The sequence below is a fragment of the Drosophila novamexicana genome, unplaced genomic scaffold, assembly GCF_003285875.2.
Source record: "Drosophila novamexicana strain 15010-1031.04,08,12 unplaced genomic scaffold, DnovRS2.1 tig00000108-arrow-pilon, whole genome shotgun sequence".
NCBI lineage: Eukaryota > Metazoa > Arthropoda > Insecta > Diptera > Drosophilidae > Drosophila > Drosophila novamexicana.
The window spans coordinates 3,490,194-3,505,090 of record NW_020824772.1 but is presented as its reverse complement, the minus strand read 5'-3'; the positions used below and the strand labels follow the sequence as shown (position 1 = coordinate 3,505,090).

Genomic DNA, 14,897 nt, shown 5'->3' with positions numbered 1-14,897 from the left:
ATTTTTGGGTAATCGCACTTTTAAAACGCCTACTAAAACAGCTCCATGTCCATTAACTGAGCTCAACTGATCGACTTTGGCCTTGGCCTTCTTTTATTTTTCGTAGGGTATCAACGTTTCTCTAATATCTATGAGCAAGTGCAGCCAGCACCGTTGAATACACAGGCCACGGATGCCACACCTTTTCAGCGCAGTGCGCCCGTTTATTGGACGCTGCAGAACCGGCGAAGCCAGCCGAAGCCGTTGTCCAGCGGCAATGTAACATGCCGGGATGATCTGTATGCCACGCCTATACGACGTGCTGAGCGTGTGGCGCGTGCCGCTGCTGCCAACGCATCCGCTTCCAATGCTGCCGCTGCAGCTGATGGCCGCAGCAATATATCGCCCATTGTGCCAAGGATTGGCAGCGGCAACTTTCTGACCTCAACGCCCACGCGGTCGGAGACAAGCGTCTCGGAGAATATGCCGCCCATGAAGCAGCCGGCGCGCAATTGGAACGACAACTCACCGGAACGACTGAACACATGCGCGGATCGCATTGGTCAGAGCAAGACGACGCTGATGGACTTCAAGAAGCTGTTGCTGGCCAAGTCCGCTAAGACGAGCCCCGTGCAGCGCAAAGTGTCCGCCGTGGAGCTGCTCAAGAAGTCGACCGCGCCGGCGAGTAATCCGACTGCGTCAAGCCAAAAGCTGGTCACTGCGACGCCTGGTGCGTCTAAGCCAACGTTGAACTCCAGCTTAAAGCTGCTCGACCTGAGCGGCTCGCCAAAGACCTTTGCCAATCGCAGAATGCTTCGCCAGGGCCAATTCGGCTCACCCTCAAAGACTTTTGCGCCTAAGATACGCGGCCCTAATACCGCAGTTGCCTCCGTTGTGCCACGCACGGACATCATGACCACCACAATACCAGAGGCCAACAGCGATGAGGATCACTCCAATAATAGCGGTGGCTCGCGCGCCGGCTCCGAGGCGGATGAAACAGCAGCGTGTACTGTAGCCAATAGCACCAGTCCCAGTTCTGTGGCCGTCTCCAGTTTCGATTTAAAGCGCAATTTCTTTCTGCAGACCGATGAGAATAACTTTATGCGCGGTGAGCTGAAGCCCAGCTTTGGCCGGAGTGGCACCGCCCCAGTTGCAGCAATTAGCGCGGATAGCAATAAATATGTGAGTGCGCCCACGTCACTGCCAGCATTCGAGACGGCGCTGTAAGGAGGCAGAGGCAACAAATGCGGGTCAAACCCGTCGTTGTTTGCCGTAGAGGCAGGGGATGGCCGTATCCATATACATATGCATACACACATAAATACATAGATACATACATATACATATACATATTCCATAAGGAAACGTAATTCGAGAAAAGCAATTGCATTTGGCGCTTCGCTCACTTCCGCAAACTCAAGAAAGGACGCTGATAAAACGCATTTACTTATCTTATATAGAATGGAACGCATCTATGTTCCGAGTCAAAATCGATGCTACTTTATGCAAAATTTACGTATACTTATACAGTTCTAGATATATAAACTAATTGATTGCTATATACAAAAAATATTCATTATACAGTAAATTGTATTTTTTAAATTGTGCTGCTTGTATAGACCGAAATATTTTATACACGAATCGTCAAATATTTATTTGTAATTTTACGTTATTTATTGCAATTAAATAATACCTTACATGCATTTGCTCTTTATTTTGTATGTCTATTCGATTACGATGAAGCGCAAATAAATAAAATATCAACCGAAGAAAACATATACTTATTTATATATTTATATATATTAATTAATTTAAAACTAAATCCAACTACGGCCCACGCTGCCGGATCTATGTTTGGACGATGACTTGTCGCCGCCATTGTCCTTGCGGGTCATCACTGGCGAGCTGCCGGAGCCAATGTTGCGTATGAGTAATTTAAGCCCGCGTGCCTGTACTTCACTGGCCTGACCCACAATGCTCGCCTCGGAGGCAATTATACAAAAGTCATCGACTATGTGTCCCGGTGGACTGATGTCGAAGGGCAAGATATCGCTGAGGCTCTGTTGCTGCCGATACGAGCTGCGGCGTCGAGTGCCGCCGCCATCACCACCGCTTAGATTCTGCGAGCTAGATGCGCTGGCTAGTTGCTGTTGCTGCTCCTGCTGCAGCTGCAGTAGGCGTGCACGCAGGCGTGTATTATCATCCTGCAGCCGCTGCATGTGCGCGGCCTCCTGCTCGGCGCGCACAAACGACGGCTGTGGCAGGCACTGGTAGACCGTGGTCAGAAAGTTGCGCAGCGACAGCAGCAAAGTGTCCTGCCACTGCTTGGTAAAGAAGAGTGCAAATGTGGGTGAATCCTCGGCATTCTTGCAGAATGAGAAGACTGTAAAATACTTTAAAATGACAATGTGACTGAAGCCAAATGGATGCTCATCTTACAGAACCAGTCCTTCCACTCGCTCTGCTGATGCAACTCGCTGGCCAATGTGTTAAAGAACTCGGATATCTTGTCCGATTTATTATTGCTGTACGCTGTCACCAGATAGTATTTGAGCAGGCTATTTTCCAGTTTCTTGACGGCTGCAATGCAGGTCAAAACATAATTAAAATGGAACAGGAGGAGGCAATGTTTAGCTTGTAGCTTACCAACGGCATATGTGTGATCCAGCTTGCTGAACAGGTTGTTGTCCAAGTGCAGCCATAGACTGCGCAGCGCCTTGAGGTCCGACGCTTGCACAGCGGCATTGAAATGTTCTATTAAGCGCTCCGCACGAAAATGTTGATCCTTTTCGTTGCGCTGCTCCACATCGAGAGCTTTCAGGGTGTTTGAATATCCTCGATACACTAAATACTCACGCAGCATGCTGTCTAAATAAGCAACCTGAGCCATATTTTGCGCTTAGATTCGATAAATCAAAGCAGCGCTCAGTAATTATAAGTTTTTTTTATTATTTACAAACAAATAGCTATAATTTTGCAATTGTTTTTGTTACTCAATTCGCTTTGTGGTTCCAAATTAACTGTGTGATAAGTACAAGGTAAAAAGGCAAATCTGAATGTGGATTTCGCCGTAAAGTATTTTTTAATGTTGTGAAATGGTCACACTGTTTTTATAATATTTCATTGTGTAATTTCAGCAAAACTTAGGTAGCATAGTTTTTAAATAGAACAAATAACAGTCATCCAAATTTTCTTAAGCAACAGGAATAATGTTATGTCCTGGTGTTCAACTTCAACTTGGTATCGTATATTTTCAGGCTGCAAAACTATCGATAGCTGAAATAGTATTTATTATTTTTATCTGTAAACTGGTCACACAGGCATTTGTGTAGATATTTCTGCGTAATACTTGTGATAGTAACATTTTGATTATAGAAAACAAAGGGGAATCACGTTCAACGCATCAAAACGGAATAAATGCAGCTGGAAAAGCAACATTCGAAATATGAGTCGAAAGGGAACAAAAGATCAAAATGATATATCGCTAATCATTGGGACTCTACCGAAACGGCTACAGAACAAGTTCGCTGCAAGCTGTAGTAACAACAGCCACGCAGCAGAGGATGCTGAAAATACGGAACCTACGCCACCAGCCAGTACAAGGCCAGGTAATATAGATACATGAGTCACACTTAAGCGCGCAACAATTAACAGCGGTTTCTCTCTCTATATATATATATATGTATATTGTGTGTATAACTGTGTGTTTTTGCGCGCGCGTGAATATCTTTTCAGTCAAAATTCTGAGCAAGCCGAGGGAAAATGCTGGAAATACGACAGGAATATCCGCACCCGTTTTGGATACCAGCGGGTGCAGCAGCTTGGAGAACAGGTCGACCGAAGTGGGCATACCTGGCATACTGCGGGTAAATGCCAGTCCAGCAATAACCACAGCTGCATCGAGCGCTGACAGCGTGCGTACTGTGCATAGAACACGTAGACGCAACCGTACGCGTTCGGCACGGATGCATGAACAAACCCCGTTGTCGCCACTGTCACGCGTACGTCTCACCACCGACCATCCGGCGTGGTTTGAGCAGCTACTGAATATGGATAACGTCAAGATTATTGTGCAATTGTACGATCAGCTAATGGTGTTGCAGCAACGAAATTTAATTCTTATCGTAAGTATTTGCAGATTTGATTGAATCGATGATTCATTATGTGCTAATTATATTGTTTGTAGAACTGGAAGAACTTTTGCAGCTTGCATGGACAGTTACAAGAGGCGTTTTGCTGTTTATTGCTGGAACAGTTGAAATTCGTGTGTGAACACAAAGTGGACGCATTTTTTTGGAAGCTTCTCTTTTACAATGTGCGGGAGTATTTAAAGCGACAGCAAACGAATGTGGCCCAAAGGCACATGCTACTGCTCATCGAGCAGTCTATAAAGTTTTACCGAGCGCTCTTTGACAAGCTCATGGCCAAGTACATCTCCGCGCGCTGTGAAAGCGCAGTAAAGGTGGTCGCTCAACGTTTGCTCATCTGCTTGGGCGACTTGTCACGCTATCGCGCGAACCACTTGCAATTAACGGACTTTACAGAGGCCTGCAAATACTACCAGCGGGCTCAGGAGCTTGTGCCTGGCAATGGAGCGCCCTATAACCAATTGGCCATTGTTGCTATTTATAGTGTAAGCCATTGTTTCTATAGTTGTGCATTTTAATTTACTAACCACGCTGTCGCATAACTCTTCCACAGCACAAGCGCTTCGATGCTGTGTATTATTATATGCGCAGCCTATTAACATCCAATGCTATACAATCGGCCAAAGAGAGTCTACTTGATTTGTTTGATGAAATCCGCCGCAAATATGAGGAAACCGAAATGAAGCAATCTCCCATGCATTGTGCCGCTAGCAAGCCCAAAAAATCAAAGCAAATGCGCAGGGAAGTTTGGATTTATCCAGATGGCATAAGGCGTTTGCATCGAACCGATGTCAAAGCCAAGGCGAAGAACAGGCCAACTATAACCGAAGTAAATCGCTACGATGAAATGTCAGCAGAGGATTTGCTACCACGCGTTGTCTCGCTGTACCTGTATCTAGTGGGCAAACTTTTTACGGCCACTGAGTAAGCATAAAAAATGACTTAATTCAACGGCGATTGCAGCTCTTTTTGTCATCTACAGCATTGAGTGTATGTACCAGCAGCTGGGAAAGCTGCAGGTTCAACTCGGTGCGGCTCTCAAGTATGAAAATCTCGTGTCGCGCACCAAACTTTTGAAAATGGTGGCACTAAATGTATTTGTATTGGAGCATAACAAGCTAAAAGGTAAACGCAGATAACTCTTTATCAGCAGACTAATTAAAACGTTGAATATTTTTTAGCTAATCGTCGTGAAATGCGTTATCATAGCTTCAACTTTGCCAACGCATTGTTTGGTCTAATGCTGAGCAGGGCTAATGAACAACTTGCAGGTCTCACGGAGGAGTCTGCCGATCTGCAATGCTTCACAGATGAAGAGTATGTGAAAGCAATGGAGTTATGACCCAGTATTAAACGTTGTTTCTTTGCAGATTAACACGGATCAACACTTATCTGCAGTTTGTGAAGATCTACACCCATTGGCTGACCATCAATGTGAACCTTTGGGAGCCTGTGCGCACTGAAGAGTAAGTTTTGAATTCTATTAGCATTTGTTTTTAATACTAGATTTTCATCTTATAGTCACTCATTCATTGACTGCTGGGCGGAGCTGCAAATTCTTTTTGATCACCTTGAAATCATATACAACAAACTGGATACAGATACAGACATTAGATTTACCAATGTCGCGTTGGATGAGGACGTTGTGCTTAGCGGTTTTGAGCCATTGGGTCGTGATGTGGTTAGCAGAGAATGCTGCCATCGTAGTTCCGAGCGTGTGCAGTTTGTGGAACGCATACGACAAATATTGCTATTCCAGGAGATTTACATACAACATCAGGAAGCATTGCAGCTGCCGCTAAATGCGAGCTTCACAATCGAGGATTTAAACACCGCTATGCAAGTGGCACTTAATGACTTTAATGTGGAAAGCTGCGTTGTATCCACGTCTGCTGAGAGTTGCACATCCGAGCCAAGTTTAGAAGAAGTGGACGCACAGTGCTCGACGATTGCCAATGCGGATGTGTCGCAACTGTGCAAACTGAAAAAACAACTCGAGGCAAAAGCCAAAGTCAAACAGATTTGCAGTAGCAAGTTGGAGGAAATTCTGAAATTAGTTGATTCCAAATTGTACATTGAGGTGCGTCCGCGTTACCTTTTGCCTGACACCAATTGCTTTATCGATTGTCTGGAGGATATTGAAAAACTATCAATGGAATTTAAGCGCTATACTATTATTATACCGCTGACGGTGGTAAAAGAGCTTGACGGACTATCTAAGGGTGTCAAGTTGGATTCGTATCGCAGCTCTAAGCAGACGCAACGCATTCATCATTTCGATGAAGTATCATCGCGGGCCAAAAAGTCTCTGGAGTTCATTAGATCTGCCAAAAATAATGTTAAGTATGGGAACGCTTACCGAATCAAGTTGCAGATCATTTTATAAATGCTTTACTGTTTTCTTTTAGATGCGCTACAACAAAAGGCTCTGTTATTAATGCTTCGTTGTTTGCACTCGTTGAGGAGGAGTACGCCTCCAACGATGACAAGATTCTGGCAACGGCTGTTGCTGTTTCCAAGAACACCAGCTCTGAACAATGCAGAGGTATAACGCTTCCTTTTGTAGACTTATTCGACCTTAATTAGATTAATTATGCTCTTATAGATGGGAAGTGCTTTATTCAAACGGAACTGGTGCTCATCACCACCGATCGGAATCTGCGCGTAAAGGCATTGGCGCGCAATCTGGCAGTTAGCGCCTTGGATGAGTTTTTGCAATGGGCGAAGGACTGTCGTGAATCAACCTGAGCGCCAACATTGAGGGAAAATTGCGATACCGTGCTGACAATTGTATCAGGTTCATCCACCTGCGCATGCATGCTGTGAAGAGAGAGCTTGTACTTTCAATATTACCATCATTAGACATATTTGACTATGTATGTTGCGGCCAACAGTCGTAGCACACGTAAACATGGGACGTGGCTCTGCGCTTGAAGTTGGAGCATAGTTATGTGCTGGTTTTGTTCGCGTGAGGCTATTGCCAAATCGATTCGGCTTGAAATATTTGGCCAACCGACATATCAACATTTGCTTTCCAAATTTTTACATACATTTGTGATTTGCGTTAAAACAATAAAATAAAAATTGAAGGGTTGTATAATCAAATTTCTTGTTAACATATCGGCTGCAGTTGGGGTTTTTGCCTTTTGCCAATAAAATTCCAATTTATAGAAGTATTTTTTAATTATTGACGGCAGACGTTGTGAAACATATTTTAGAAACTCGATGAAGCTTATTTGCATCTGCTTGGAATCTCGTTTTGTTTTTTCCACTCATTCAGGTAGTTTTGTGGCTTTAAATATAGTTTATTGAAAACTAAAATGTGTACATTTGTTTATATTTTGCTTTGCATTTTGTACCTAAAATATACTCTCTTTGATGTAGAAATATAAAAACTACGTGTTATATGCAAATCTAACAATCACATTTGATTTAAATCTAACTTTAAAAGCGAAAAACAAAAACAAATTGCAGCTGATAGACTATATAAACAACAACAACAACAGCGACACAGCGATTATCCTATGTGGCATTTGATGCCCAATTCCAAATTTGTCTCAGTGATTTTTCAAATCAAATATTTCGCGCAATAAAGGTTCCACCTGGGAAGGATTCACATTTAGGTAAACATTGATCATGAATTTATTCAGACGCTCCACATCCGAAATCTTTTGTATCAATCGAATAAACGCATTCTTTGCTTCACAGCCTGGATACACGCTCTCCAGATATCTTCGCAGAAGATAATAATAGGAATTCTAAAAGACAAGGGACTTCCGATTATTAAAAGGCTCGAGTTAAGGTATGATTATGTATCTATTTACTTGGTCCAGCCTAATGGCGTCCTTGTGAATTAGACGCGCCCGCGCCGGTGTAAAAAGCACAATGGCACACATTATAAGAATAATGTTTTCATCCATGCGCCATTTCTCATCAAAGGTGGTTATGAACTTCTGATGCTCTTCATAGACATTCCCTTTGGCAAACTTTAATAGATCGGTGCGTATATTGGCCATATTCTCTTTGGTATGCGGCACCTGCAAGATGATTTATACAGTACACAGTTATATATATATATATATATATATATATATATATATATATATATATAATGCATATGTCATTTACCTTCCAGGCACATCGATCGTTGTCATAAATCATCACTGAACGCATTATCATCATTTCGGTGCAGCCACCTTTGAGTAATGCCACCTGATCCTCTTGGCACATGTCACGGAATGCACTGATTTTCTTGGCCATCTTAATAAGACGCTTTATAGCCACCGCCGTCAGATTGATGAGCTGTAGCAGCTTTGGACTTTGTCGCGCATCGTCGGGCTGTGGGTTGTAAAGGAAATTGATAACATTAATTATCACACTATTCGAGTTTGTCTCTAAAATATGATTCAATAATAAGGGCCACCGCTTATCAGAGCACTGTACACCTGTGGGCTCCATATTTTTCGAAATGTATCATTTTTCCTAATTAGCAGCACAAAATGTGCTAATCGAAACGGAACAGCAGTGGTAAACAGTCAATACAATGGCCATAAAAGCTGCCACACAAAACAAGAAATTTGTTTTGACGCTCCAACCGCTGGGGGGTTATTTATGTGCGCCTGCTATGGCTGGTGATAGTACCGTAATGTTGTTAACGTAAGACTGATAAAGCTATCAATGGTATTGGGGATTCAAACGATTGTGGTGCCTGTTGCTTATATCCGTGTGTCTGGCCTGGCTCAGCAACAGGTGTGTGCATTTCCATTGCGACATTATTTTATGCTTTTTGTTTACATTGAACAGAGTAGGCGTGCTAGGCACACAGAAAATGTGAGATGCACTGACTCATTCGCCAGGTGCTAACTGTCTATCGCGATTGAGCGTGCCCGATTAGATAAGCGACCGTGCAGGTGTGAGTGTAAATTTGGATTTTTACTGAAAATAAGAAATAGGCGGTCACCTTAATGCGCTCGTCGTTCATCATCAAGGCACTGAGATCTTCATCAACTGGATCGTAGAGAGCCTCACTGGCGAGTCTCAGTTCGCGCAGCTTCATTTGCTCAGCCTCGTTCAGGTCGCGCTCCATAAATATGCTCGAGGGTGCGCAAATGGGCTGCTGTTGCTGTAGATGTTCCTGTCTGGATGCCTTGCAGCCACCGTACGACTGGCCCATATAGGATGACGGCATGCCGCCAGCATCATGATACATTTCATCTTTAATGCGAGACGCAGGCGTCTGTAAACTGTTGAATGCCTGATACTCGAGGCGTATCACTTCCGAGAGCACAGACTCTATCGAATTGATGCTGACGCTGCCATCCACACTGAACTCATCATAGTAGTTGGGTTGATTTAAGCTTTTCACATCGAAATCTGGCGAATTGACTATATAAGGCAAAGGATGGCTACCCGATGTGCTGGGCAGCTCGTCCGGCATATGGTTCGTACTGGGTGACTGATAGTGCAAGTCAATGGGAATATTACTGGCTGGGCTGGCAATGCTGCTTAATGGCGAGGTGACCAAAGTTTCTCCTGTGTTTATGCTGCTTATGCTGCTCCCCGATGGACTGCCGTGCAGCATTGTTTGAATGACAGTATCAACGCGGACATTTTGAGACTGTTTTTCGCACTGTTGGTAATGGCCCAACTCTGGCTCCTCAGAATCGTTGGTCTCAACCTGCATTGGCTTCCGGCCAGTTTCTGTTGTCGTGTTTGTGCCATTGAAGATGCGGTTTAGCATTTTAAGAGCCTCAGCAGGTGTGTTCATAAATTTGTTCATTATGTCAATGGCATTCTCCGGGGACCTCATCAGATTCTGCATAAACTCGACCACATCTTTGGGCGAATCAACAATCTTAGAAATGATCTCAAGGCCATCCGTCGGTGAGCTCATAAACTTAGTGAATACTGTTAAAGCGTTGAAAGGCGAGTTCATAATTTTGCTTATGATTTTGAGTGCGTCACCTGTAAATAGTTAGAGCCTTAATACTTTACAAAAACGATGTATTTAGATTTAAAATATATTCACCTGGATAGTCGATTAAATGTGACACAAGTTTTAAGGCATCTTTTTGTGATTCAATTATTTTCGCCATAACTGAGATAGCCTCCTTTTGGGTACGCATAAGCCTATTGATAGCTTGGCATGCGCGATCTGGATCAGCTACTATCTCATCAACTAATTTATCGGCTGTCATTAATAGCGGGTTAGTTTCCGCCAGCCGGTCAGTCGGTGGTTTGTTTGTGGTTGAGCTAGTGGGTCCCATGGGTATGCCATTGGCATTGGCGCCACTGTCAGGTGAACCACAGCTTTGGGAATCTTGCGAGCCACCATACATGTCCAAGTTACAGCTGCTATCGGCGACAGCACCAGCTACTTTGTTGTCATCCGCATCTGCGTCCGCATCGGATCCGCCATGCTCCATCATGCGGCGCTTGGCGCGATTGTTTTCTATCTTTCGACGCTTAATTAGCTTGTCCTCCTCGGACATAATGTTCTCGCTTTTCATACCAATGTCCAGGCACTTTTTCAGGCGGCACTTCTGGCAGAAACGGCGGGTGACTACGGTAATCTCGCAGTTCTGATTAAATGGGCAGGTAAACTGCTTTTTAGCCAGCGCATTGCGTCTAAAGAACGCCTTGCAGCTTTCGCAAGTAACAGCATTGAAATTATACCCAAGCGCCTTGTCGCCGCACACAGCACAGTTCTTAGGGGGTGACATATTGCCTAGCCCTACCTCTGCCTCTGCCACCGTCTCCCCAGCTTTCAATTAGAATTCTGATTGATTTTTTAATTGCTCTGCTTTGTTGTGGACTGGCCGCGAAAACTTGCTCTGCTTTTTTTCAATCTTTTTCTTGTAGCACTTATGGTTGAACGTGATCCTCCAGCATTTTCCTCTTTAAACGTCCTGTTTAATTGCACTGTTTGCCCCGCGAATTCAACACGTATAAATCAGCAAGTTTCGTTATCACCACATATTTTAATTAATGGGGCCCTCTTCTGTGTTGTGCTCGCACGGTGTTTGTGAAAGAGCCATTCTCACAATTACGTCGACACACAACTATCGATATATCCCAGCTGTGTTGTGGGCAGTCAACGTGACTGGCAATATTCTCCCGTTACTTGTGACTGCCAGAAACACCAGCACATAATTGTAATTTTGGTGTGCTGAAAGAAAAAATTAAATAGAATGAACCGTGTGAAAACAAAACTTACAAAAACCGGCGAAATTGTCGCGTACAGTGAGAGCGCCATTCGTAACAACATATCTGCGGTCGAGTATTGTCGCACCTCAATGGCCGCAATCTCGGGCTGCGCTGCTGGTAATTTGCCTAATTTATCATTCATTTAAATTTGGGCTGTTGGTAATCCACAATTTACTTCTAGGTATATTGGGACTGAGTGGAACACTTGGCTTCTTATTTTACTTTTTGTCCGTTTTCGTGCTGTGGATTCTGGTATTGATGAAGTCGGGCACCCAATGGCGCAAGTATTTCATTAACCGGAAAAACCTATTGACGAATCAATTCATGGGCGGCCTTTGCACCTACGTGCTCTTTTGGACATTCTTGTATGGCATGGTTCATGTTTACTAACAAACAGTGCATTTCATCCATGCAAATAGACAAATAAACATAGCTTAAGGTTCGGAAAACTCGTTGTTTTCAATTTATAACTAGGTTTGTACGACGGAAGCAGCTGCTGCTGTTCCCGAACAGTCGCACCAAGGCGTTTTATTTGCATCACAATCAAGCAATATATTAAGAATCGTTACGTTCACGCCATCGATCAACAGATCATGTACTTTGAGTATTTTGTAGTTGACGTTGTTCAATCCCGTGCTGTGGTCCCTTTTGCGTGTCATCTCCTTCTGATTGAAGCACTTTTGTGTGTCGCGTTTACGATGGTGGCGATTGTGTATATGGCTGTAAGGGAAAAATCTTTGCTGGAGCTGAATTTTGGGTACAACATACTTGTAATACTACCTGAAAGTATCGTTGATGCCAGTCTTAATGTTTTGGGGACGTGTAACCTGTAAACCAGCGTCCCTGATGCGTACGAAAAATTCGTCGTCCTCTAATCCCCATCCCCAGTATTGGTTTGACATGCCGTTCATCTGCTTGAAGTGCTCACGACGCACTAACAGAATACCGCCGACAAAGTTGTCGTAGTGGTACTTTGGGTGCAACTTAGGCCCAGCAATGTGCAGCGGTCCCAGGCTGCTAGGATACTCGTATAACAAATCCTTGTTAAGTGGTAGCAAATCCACGTCATGCATGGCAATATAGTCGTAGACTTCGCTGGTGAAATGGAATCCAACATTGATTAGTGAGGCGCGATTGAATCGGTATCTGTCCACTTGATTTAGCACAAATATATGATGCTCGACACCCTGCCGACGCAAAAACTGCGTCAGATGCGGCACGAATTGAAGCAACTCTTCGAATCGGTCTCGAAATGGCACCAAAACTGCCATTTTATGTGCAGATTTAGTAAATGTTTTCGTCTTTGCTAGCTCCTCGGCATTAAGCCTACTCAATGGGTTCTTCAGCGGGCATATACAGTCTAAAAATAAACATATGCCAATTTGTACTCAGACATTAAATATTTATACTTTTACCTGAGCTGAGCGGCATGAAACTGAGCACTGCAATGCCGCCTAGACAGAAGGACAGGCCGCACACGAATAGCCAGTTAATAGTTGATATGTTGACCATTTTCATTTATGCTATTCTAATTCTAAATGTTTAGTTATGTGTCTTAACTACGTCACGCCATATAAATGACAAATATTGGCTCTTGTTTAGGTGCCTGAATTTTATTGCTCAGCTGTTTTCGGCTGCCTTTGGTGATGGCACTCTTTTCGATAACAAGAATGGTTACTCGACAAGAGCTATCGATAATAACTTGTAATGATGAATCAAATGTTCAAAATTTGAAATAGCCGTTATTAAAGACTTTCTTGCTTAAAATCCAGTTCATTAATTTTATACGCTGACATCAGGCGTGGCGTCTAGAAACAACAAACGAATCAAAAAAAATCCAGTATCTAAAACACCTCTCTATTCTTTAGTAAGGCAAAATATGTGCTTCCATATAAAACTTCCCAGATGTACATTTCAATAAAAAGCGTTGTATTTATTTATAAGATTACAAAGAAAGCTTGCATATAAATTACGATAATTACGGAAACACAAGAGCTGTTCTTAAAAGACATATAAAATAAATAAGTTCTACATTAAAATTTATTTATTTATTTTTATAGTTAAATACTTAAAAACTGTAACTATATTTAGAGATTATATAAATCTAATTGTTGTTCATATTTATTGTGTTTTAATAACGCTTCGAATTTTCAGCGTACCTCTAAAGCTCAAGCGATTGAAATTTCTGACATATGTATGTATGTATATTGATGTTACAGGGTTTGTGTTAATACCAAATCGGTATGCTGAAATCTTAAAAAAAATATACAAAATTATTGACTACTTCAATATCTACTGTTTTTGTGCACTTTTCAATCAGTCGAGCAATAGCAATAGCCTACAGTGGTTTCGATTGCTTGTTTAGTTTCCGTTGTCAGTTGACTTTAAAAAACTCTCTAGTTAAATTACTTTTCTTTCCTACCACAGATGGATTTGTGCGTGGGTGGCGCAAATGCAATGACATAAACTTTAAATTCAATCCGTTAAAAACTATGCAATTCGTGGTTCGCTTGTAAAATTGCTATAAAAACTAGTTTCGTTCGTTTCTTCATTTTACACATATTGTATATAAAAGTATAAAAGCTTGGGAAAGTTGATAGAAGATATCAATATCTCAACTCAATTGAACTGATCTGATTTGATCTCATTTTGCGCGTGTGTTAGGCGGATTTCGTTGCTCTTACAACAAAAGAAGACTAGAAGCAACAATAATACACAAAAAATAATAATGTTTAAAATAAGATGACTAAAATACTATAAAAGCGCATTGAAGAAAAGTATTGCTATTAAAACAAACAAAAAGAAACGGCTTTTCCATAGTCAATCGTTGGGGCTTCGTAAAGTCATTGATTGTGCAACCAAAATGTCGGGTTAGGTTTGAGTCTCCTGAAAGCGATCGCATTTTCTAGGGTCCCACAATGAACGACTTTACAAGGCGCATCGTACGCTGCTATGGTCTGTTATATGGGGTTGTTTCAAATACATAAGTAATTCATTTTTAGTGAGCGCGTTCTAAATTAATTGCACCTATACTATGTATACAGTACAATATCACTGGTTGCTTCGTCACGTAACCTAATCCGAAACAAATTGAAAATCAATTGAAAAAGTGCGAATATCTATCGGCAAATCAAGGTTTACAAATTTTCATTCCGTTCGATCTGATATTATTTGGATCTAATTAAGTGGGTCGCAATAATTTCACCAGTTTTGGCACCTTCGTTTTTTTTGTTTTTTTTTTTTTTTTTTTTATATCTTCTGTTTCTGTGTCTATTTCTGAGTCGATATTTTTTTTTTAAAATTGTTCTTGCTCCTTCAAAAAACGTGAGGAATGCAGCTCTGTGGGTGCAATTTGGGCTGTTTGTTTATCTGTTTTGTGATTGTTTGTTTGCTGTGCTTAAAAATTAGTTAAAATTATATTTAGTATGCATGGCTGGTGGTTCATCTTTTACGCCCAGACGCAACAGCAGCCATCACTTGCTGCATTGTTGGCTCCGGAACGCATTGCTGTGGGTCGCATTTCATCTTGCCATCGCCACCACAACTGAAATTCAATGAAGA

The 14,897-nt window shown here is 42.4% G+C and overlaps 7 protein-coding genes across 10 annotated transcripts in view; 3 read left to right on the top strand and 4 right to left on the bottom strand.

The window, feature by feature from the left end:
* The window catches only part of LOC115771820, a 43,279-nt gene extending 41,673 nt beyond the window's left edge, over window positions 1-1,606 (top strand). The window contains exon 6 of one of the 2 annotated variants that reach the window (XM_030717698.1): window positions 107-1,606. In XM_030717698.1, the coding sequence (XP_030573558.1) occupies window positions 107-1,209 (1,103 nt within the window). In that variant the 3' untranslated portion in view covers window positions 1,210-1,606. The remainder of the gene's footprint in view (window positions 1-106) is intronic. The other variant, XM_030717699.1, reaches the window with a different exon arrangement.
* Window positions 1,607-1,665: 59 nt separating this feature from the next.
* Window positions 1,666-2,890, bottom strand: LOC115757684 (WD repeat-containing protein 91). The gene is made up of 3 exons (XM_030698021.1): window positions 2,629-2,890; window positions 2,422-2,562; window positions 1,666-2,365 (listed from the first exon to the last, which is right to left on the bottom strand). The coding sequence occupies exons 1-3, from the start codon at window positions 2,870-2,872 to the stop codon at window positions 1,800-1,802; spliced, it is 951 nt and encodes a 316-aa protein (XP_030553881.1). The 5' UTR covers window positions 2,873-2,890; the 3' UTR covers window positions 1,666-1,799.
* A 98-nt stretch (window positions 2,891-2,988) lies between these two features.
* On the top strand, window positions 2,989-7,226 carry LOC115757681 (telomerase-binding protein EST1A). Of its 3 annotated transcripts, none has more exons than XM_030698019.1 (11): window positions 2,989-3,020; window positions 3,358-3,590; window positions 3,718-4,106; window positions 4,169-4,615; window positions 4,684-5,054; window positions 5,113-5,255; window positions 5,312-5,447; window positions 5,501-5,596; window positions 5,652-6,473; window positions 6,539-6,675; window positions 6,736-7,226. In XM_030698019.1, the coding sequence occupies exons 2-11, from the start codon at window positions 3,428-3,430 to the stop codon at window positions 6,876-6,878; spliced, it is 2,847 nt and encodes a 948-aa protein (XP_030553879.1). In that variant the 5' UTR covers window positions 2,989-3,020; window positions 3,358-3,427; the 3' UTR covers window positions 6,879-7,226. The 3 variants fall into 3 exon arrangements, with proteins under 3 accessions (XP_030553879.1, XP_030553878.1, XP_030553877.1); XM_030698018.1 differs by lacking the exon at window positions 2,989-3,020 and adding an exon at window positions 3,156-3,222; XM_030698017.1 differs by lacking the exon at window positions 2,989-3,020 and adding an exon at window positions 3,206-3,222 and having other exon boundaries at window positions 3,303-3,590.
* A 147-nt stretch (window positions 7,227-7,373) lies between these two features.
* Window positions 7,374-11,184, bottom strand: LOC115757682 (nuclear hormone receptor HR96). Its single transcript, XM_030698020.1, has 5 exons — window positions 10,159-11,184; window positions 9,091-10,094; window positions 8,259-8,468; window positions 7,955-8,167; window positions 7,374-7,888 (listed from the first exon to the last, which is right to left on the bottom strand). The coding sequence occupies exons 1-5, from the start codon at window positions 10,850-10,852 to the stop codon at window positions 7,688-7,690; spliced, it is 2,322 nt and encodes a 773-aa protein (XP_030553880.1). The 5' UTR covers window positions 10,853-11,184; the 3' UTR covers window positions 7,374-7,687.
* A 69-nt stretch (window positions 11,185-11,253) lies between these two features.
* LOC115757686 (ER membrane protein complex subunit 6) lies at window positions 11,254-11,779 on the top strand. The gene is made up of 2 exons (XM_030698023.1): window positions 11,254-11,453; window positions 11,518-11,779. The coding sequence occupies exons 1-2, from the start codon at window positions 11,321-11,323 to the stop codon at window positions 11,724-11,726; spliced, it is 342 nt and encodes a 113-aa protein (XP_030553883.1). The 5' UTR covers window positions 11,254-11,320; the 3' UTR covers window positions 11,727-11,779.
* LOC115757685 (beta-1,4-galactosyltransferase 7) lies at window positions 11,771-12,955 on the bottom strand. Its single transcript, XM_030698022.1, has 3 exons — window positions 12,752-12,955; window positions 12,117-12,696; window positions 11,771-12,056 (listed from the first exon to the last, which is right to left on the bottom strand). The coding sequence occupies exons 1-3, from the start codon at window positions 12,852-12,854 to the stop codon at window positions 11,807-11,809; spliced, it is 933 nt and encodes a 310-aa protein (XP_030553882.1). The 5' UTR covers window positions 12,855-12,955; the 3' UTR covers window positions 11,771-11,806.
* A 318-nt stretch (window positions 12,956-13,273) lies between these two features.
* LOC115771709 (serine-rich adhesin for platelets) overlaps window positions 13,274-14,897 on the bottom strand; it is a 38,948-nt gene continuing 37,324 nt past the window's right edge. The window contains exon 7 of the mRNA XM_030717528.1: window positions 13,274-14,880. Coding sequence (XP_030573388.1) covers window positions 14,778-14,880 — 103 coding nt within the window. The 3' untranslated portion in view covers window positions 13,274-14,777. The remainder of the gene's footprint in view (window positions 14,881-14,897) is intronic.

Bases quoted from the DNA above. Each gene is read 5' to 3' on its own strand.
- LOC115757684 (XM_030698021.1), bottom strand. From the start codon at position 2,872: ATGGCTCAGGTTGCTTATTTAGACAGCATGCTGCGTGAGTATTTAGTG. The intron at 2,563-2,628 runs GTAAGCTACAAG...CCTGCATTGCAG, and splicing joins GGATCACACATATGCCGTTG to CCGTCAAGAAACTGGAAAAT. The intron at 2,366-2,421 runs GTAAGATGAGCA...AGTATTTTACAG, and splicing joins CGAGTGGAAGGACTGGTTCT to TCTTCTCATTCTGCAAGAAT.
- LOC115757681 (XM_030698019.1), top strand. From the start codon at position 3,428: ATGAGTCGAAAGGGAACAAAAGATCAAAATGATATATCGCTAATCATT. The intron at 3,591-3,717 runs GTAATATAGATA...ATATCTTTTCAG, and splicing joins ACCAGCCAGTACAAGGCCAG to TCAAAATTCTGAGCAAGCCG. The intron at 5,597-5,651 runs GTAAGTTTTGAA...TTCATCTTATAG, and splicing joins GAGCCTGTGCGCACTGAAGA to TCACTCATTCATTGACTGCT.
- LOC115757682 (XM_030698020.1), bottom strand. From the start codon at position 10,852: ATGTCACCCCCTAAGAACTGTGCTGTGTGCGGCGACAAGGCGCTTGGG. The intron at 8,469-9,090 runs GTGACCGCCTAT...TACAACCCACAG, and splicing joins TGAACGACGAGCGCATTAAG to CCCGACGATGCGCGACAAAG. The intron at 8,168-8,258 runs GTAAATGACATA...ATCATCTTGCAG, and splicing joins ACGATCGATGTGCCTGGAAG to GTGCCGCATACCAAAGAGAA.
- LOC115757686 (XM_030698023.1), top strand. From the start codon at position 11,321: ATGAACCGTGTGAAAACAAAACTTACAAAAACCGGCGAAATTGTCGCG. The intron at 11,454-11,517 runs GTAATTTGCCTA...ATTTACTTCTAG, and splicing joins AATCTCGGGCTGCGCTGCTG to GTATATTGGGACTGAGTGGA.
- LOC115757685 (XM_030698022.1), bottom strand. From the start codon at position 12,854: ATGAAAATGGTCAACATATCAACTATTAACTGGCTATTCGTGTGCGGC. The intron at 12,697-12,751 runs GTAAAAGTATAA...GTTTATTTTTAG, and splicing joins TTTCATGCCGCTCAGCTCAG to ACTGTATATGCCCGCTGAAG. The intron at 12,057-12,116 runs GTAGTATTACAA...TTTCCCTTACAG, and splicing joins GGCATCAACGATACTTTCAG to CCATATACACAATCGCCACC.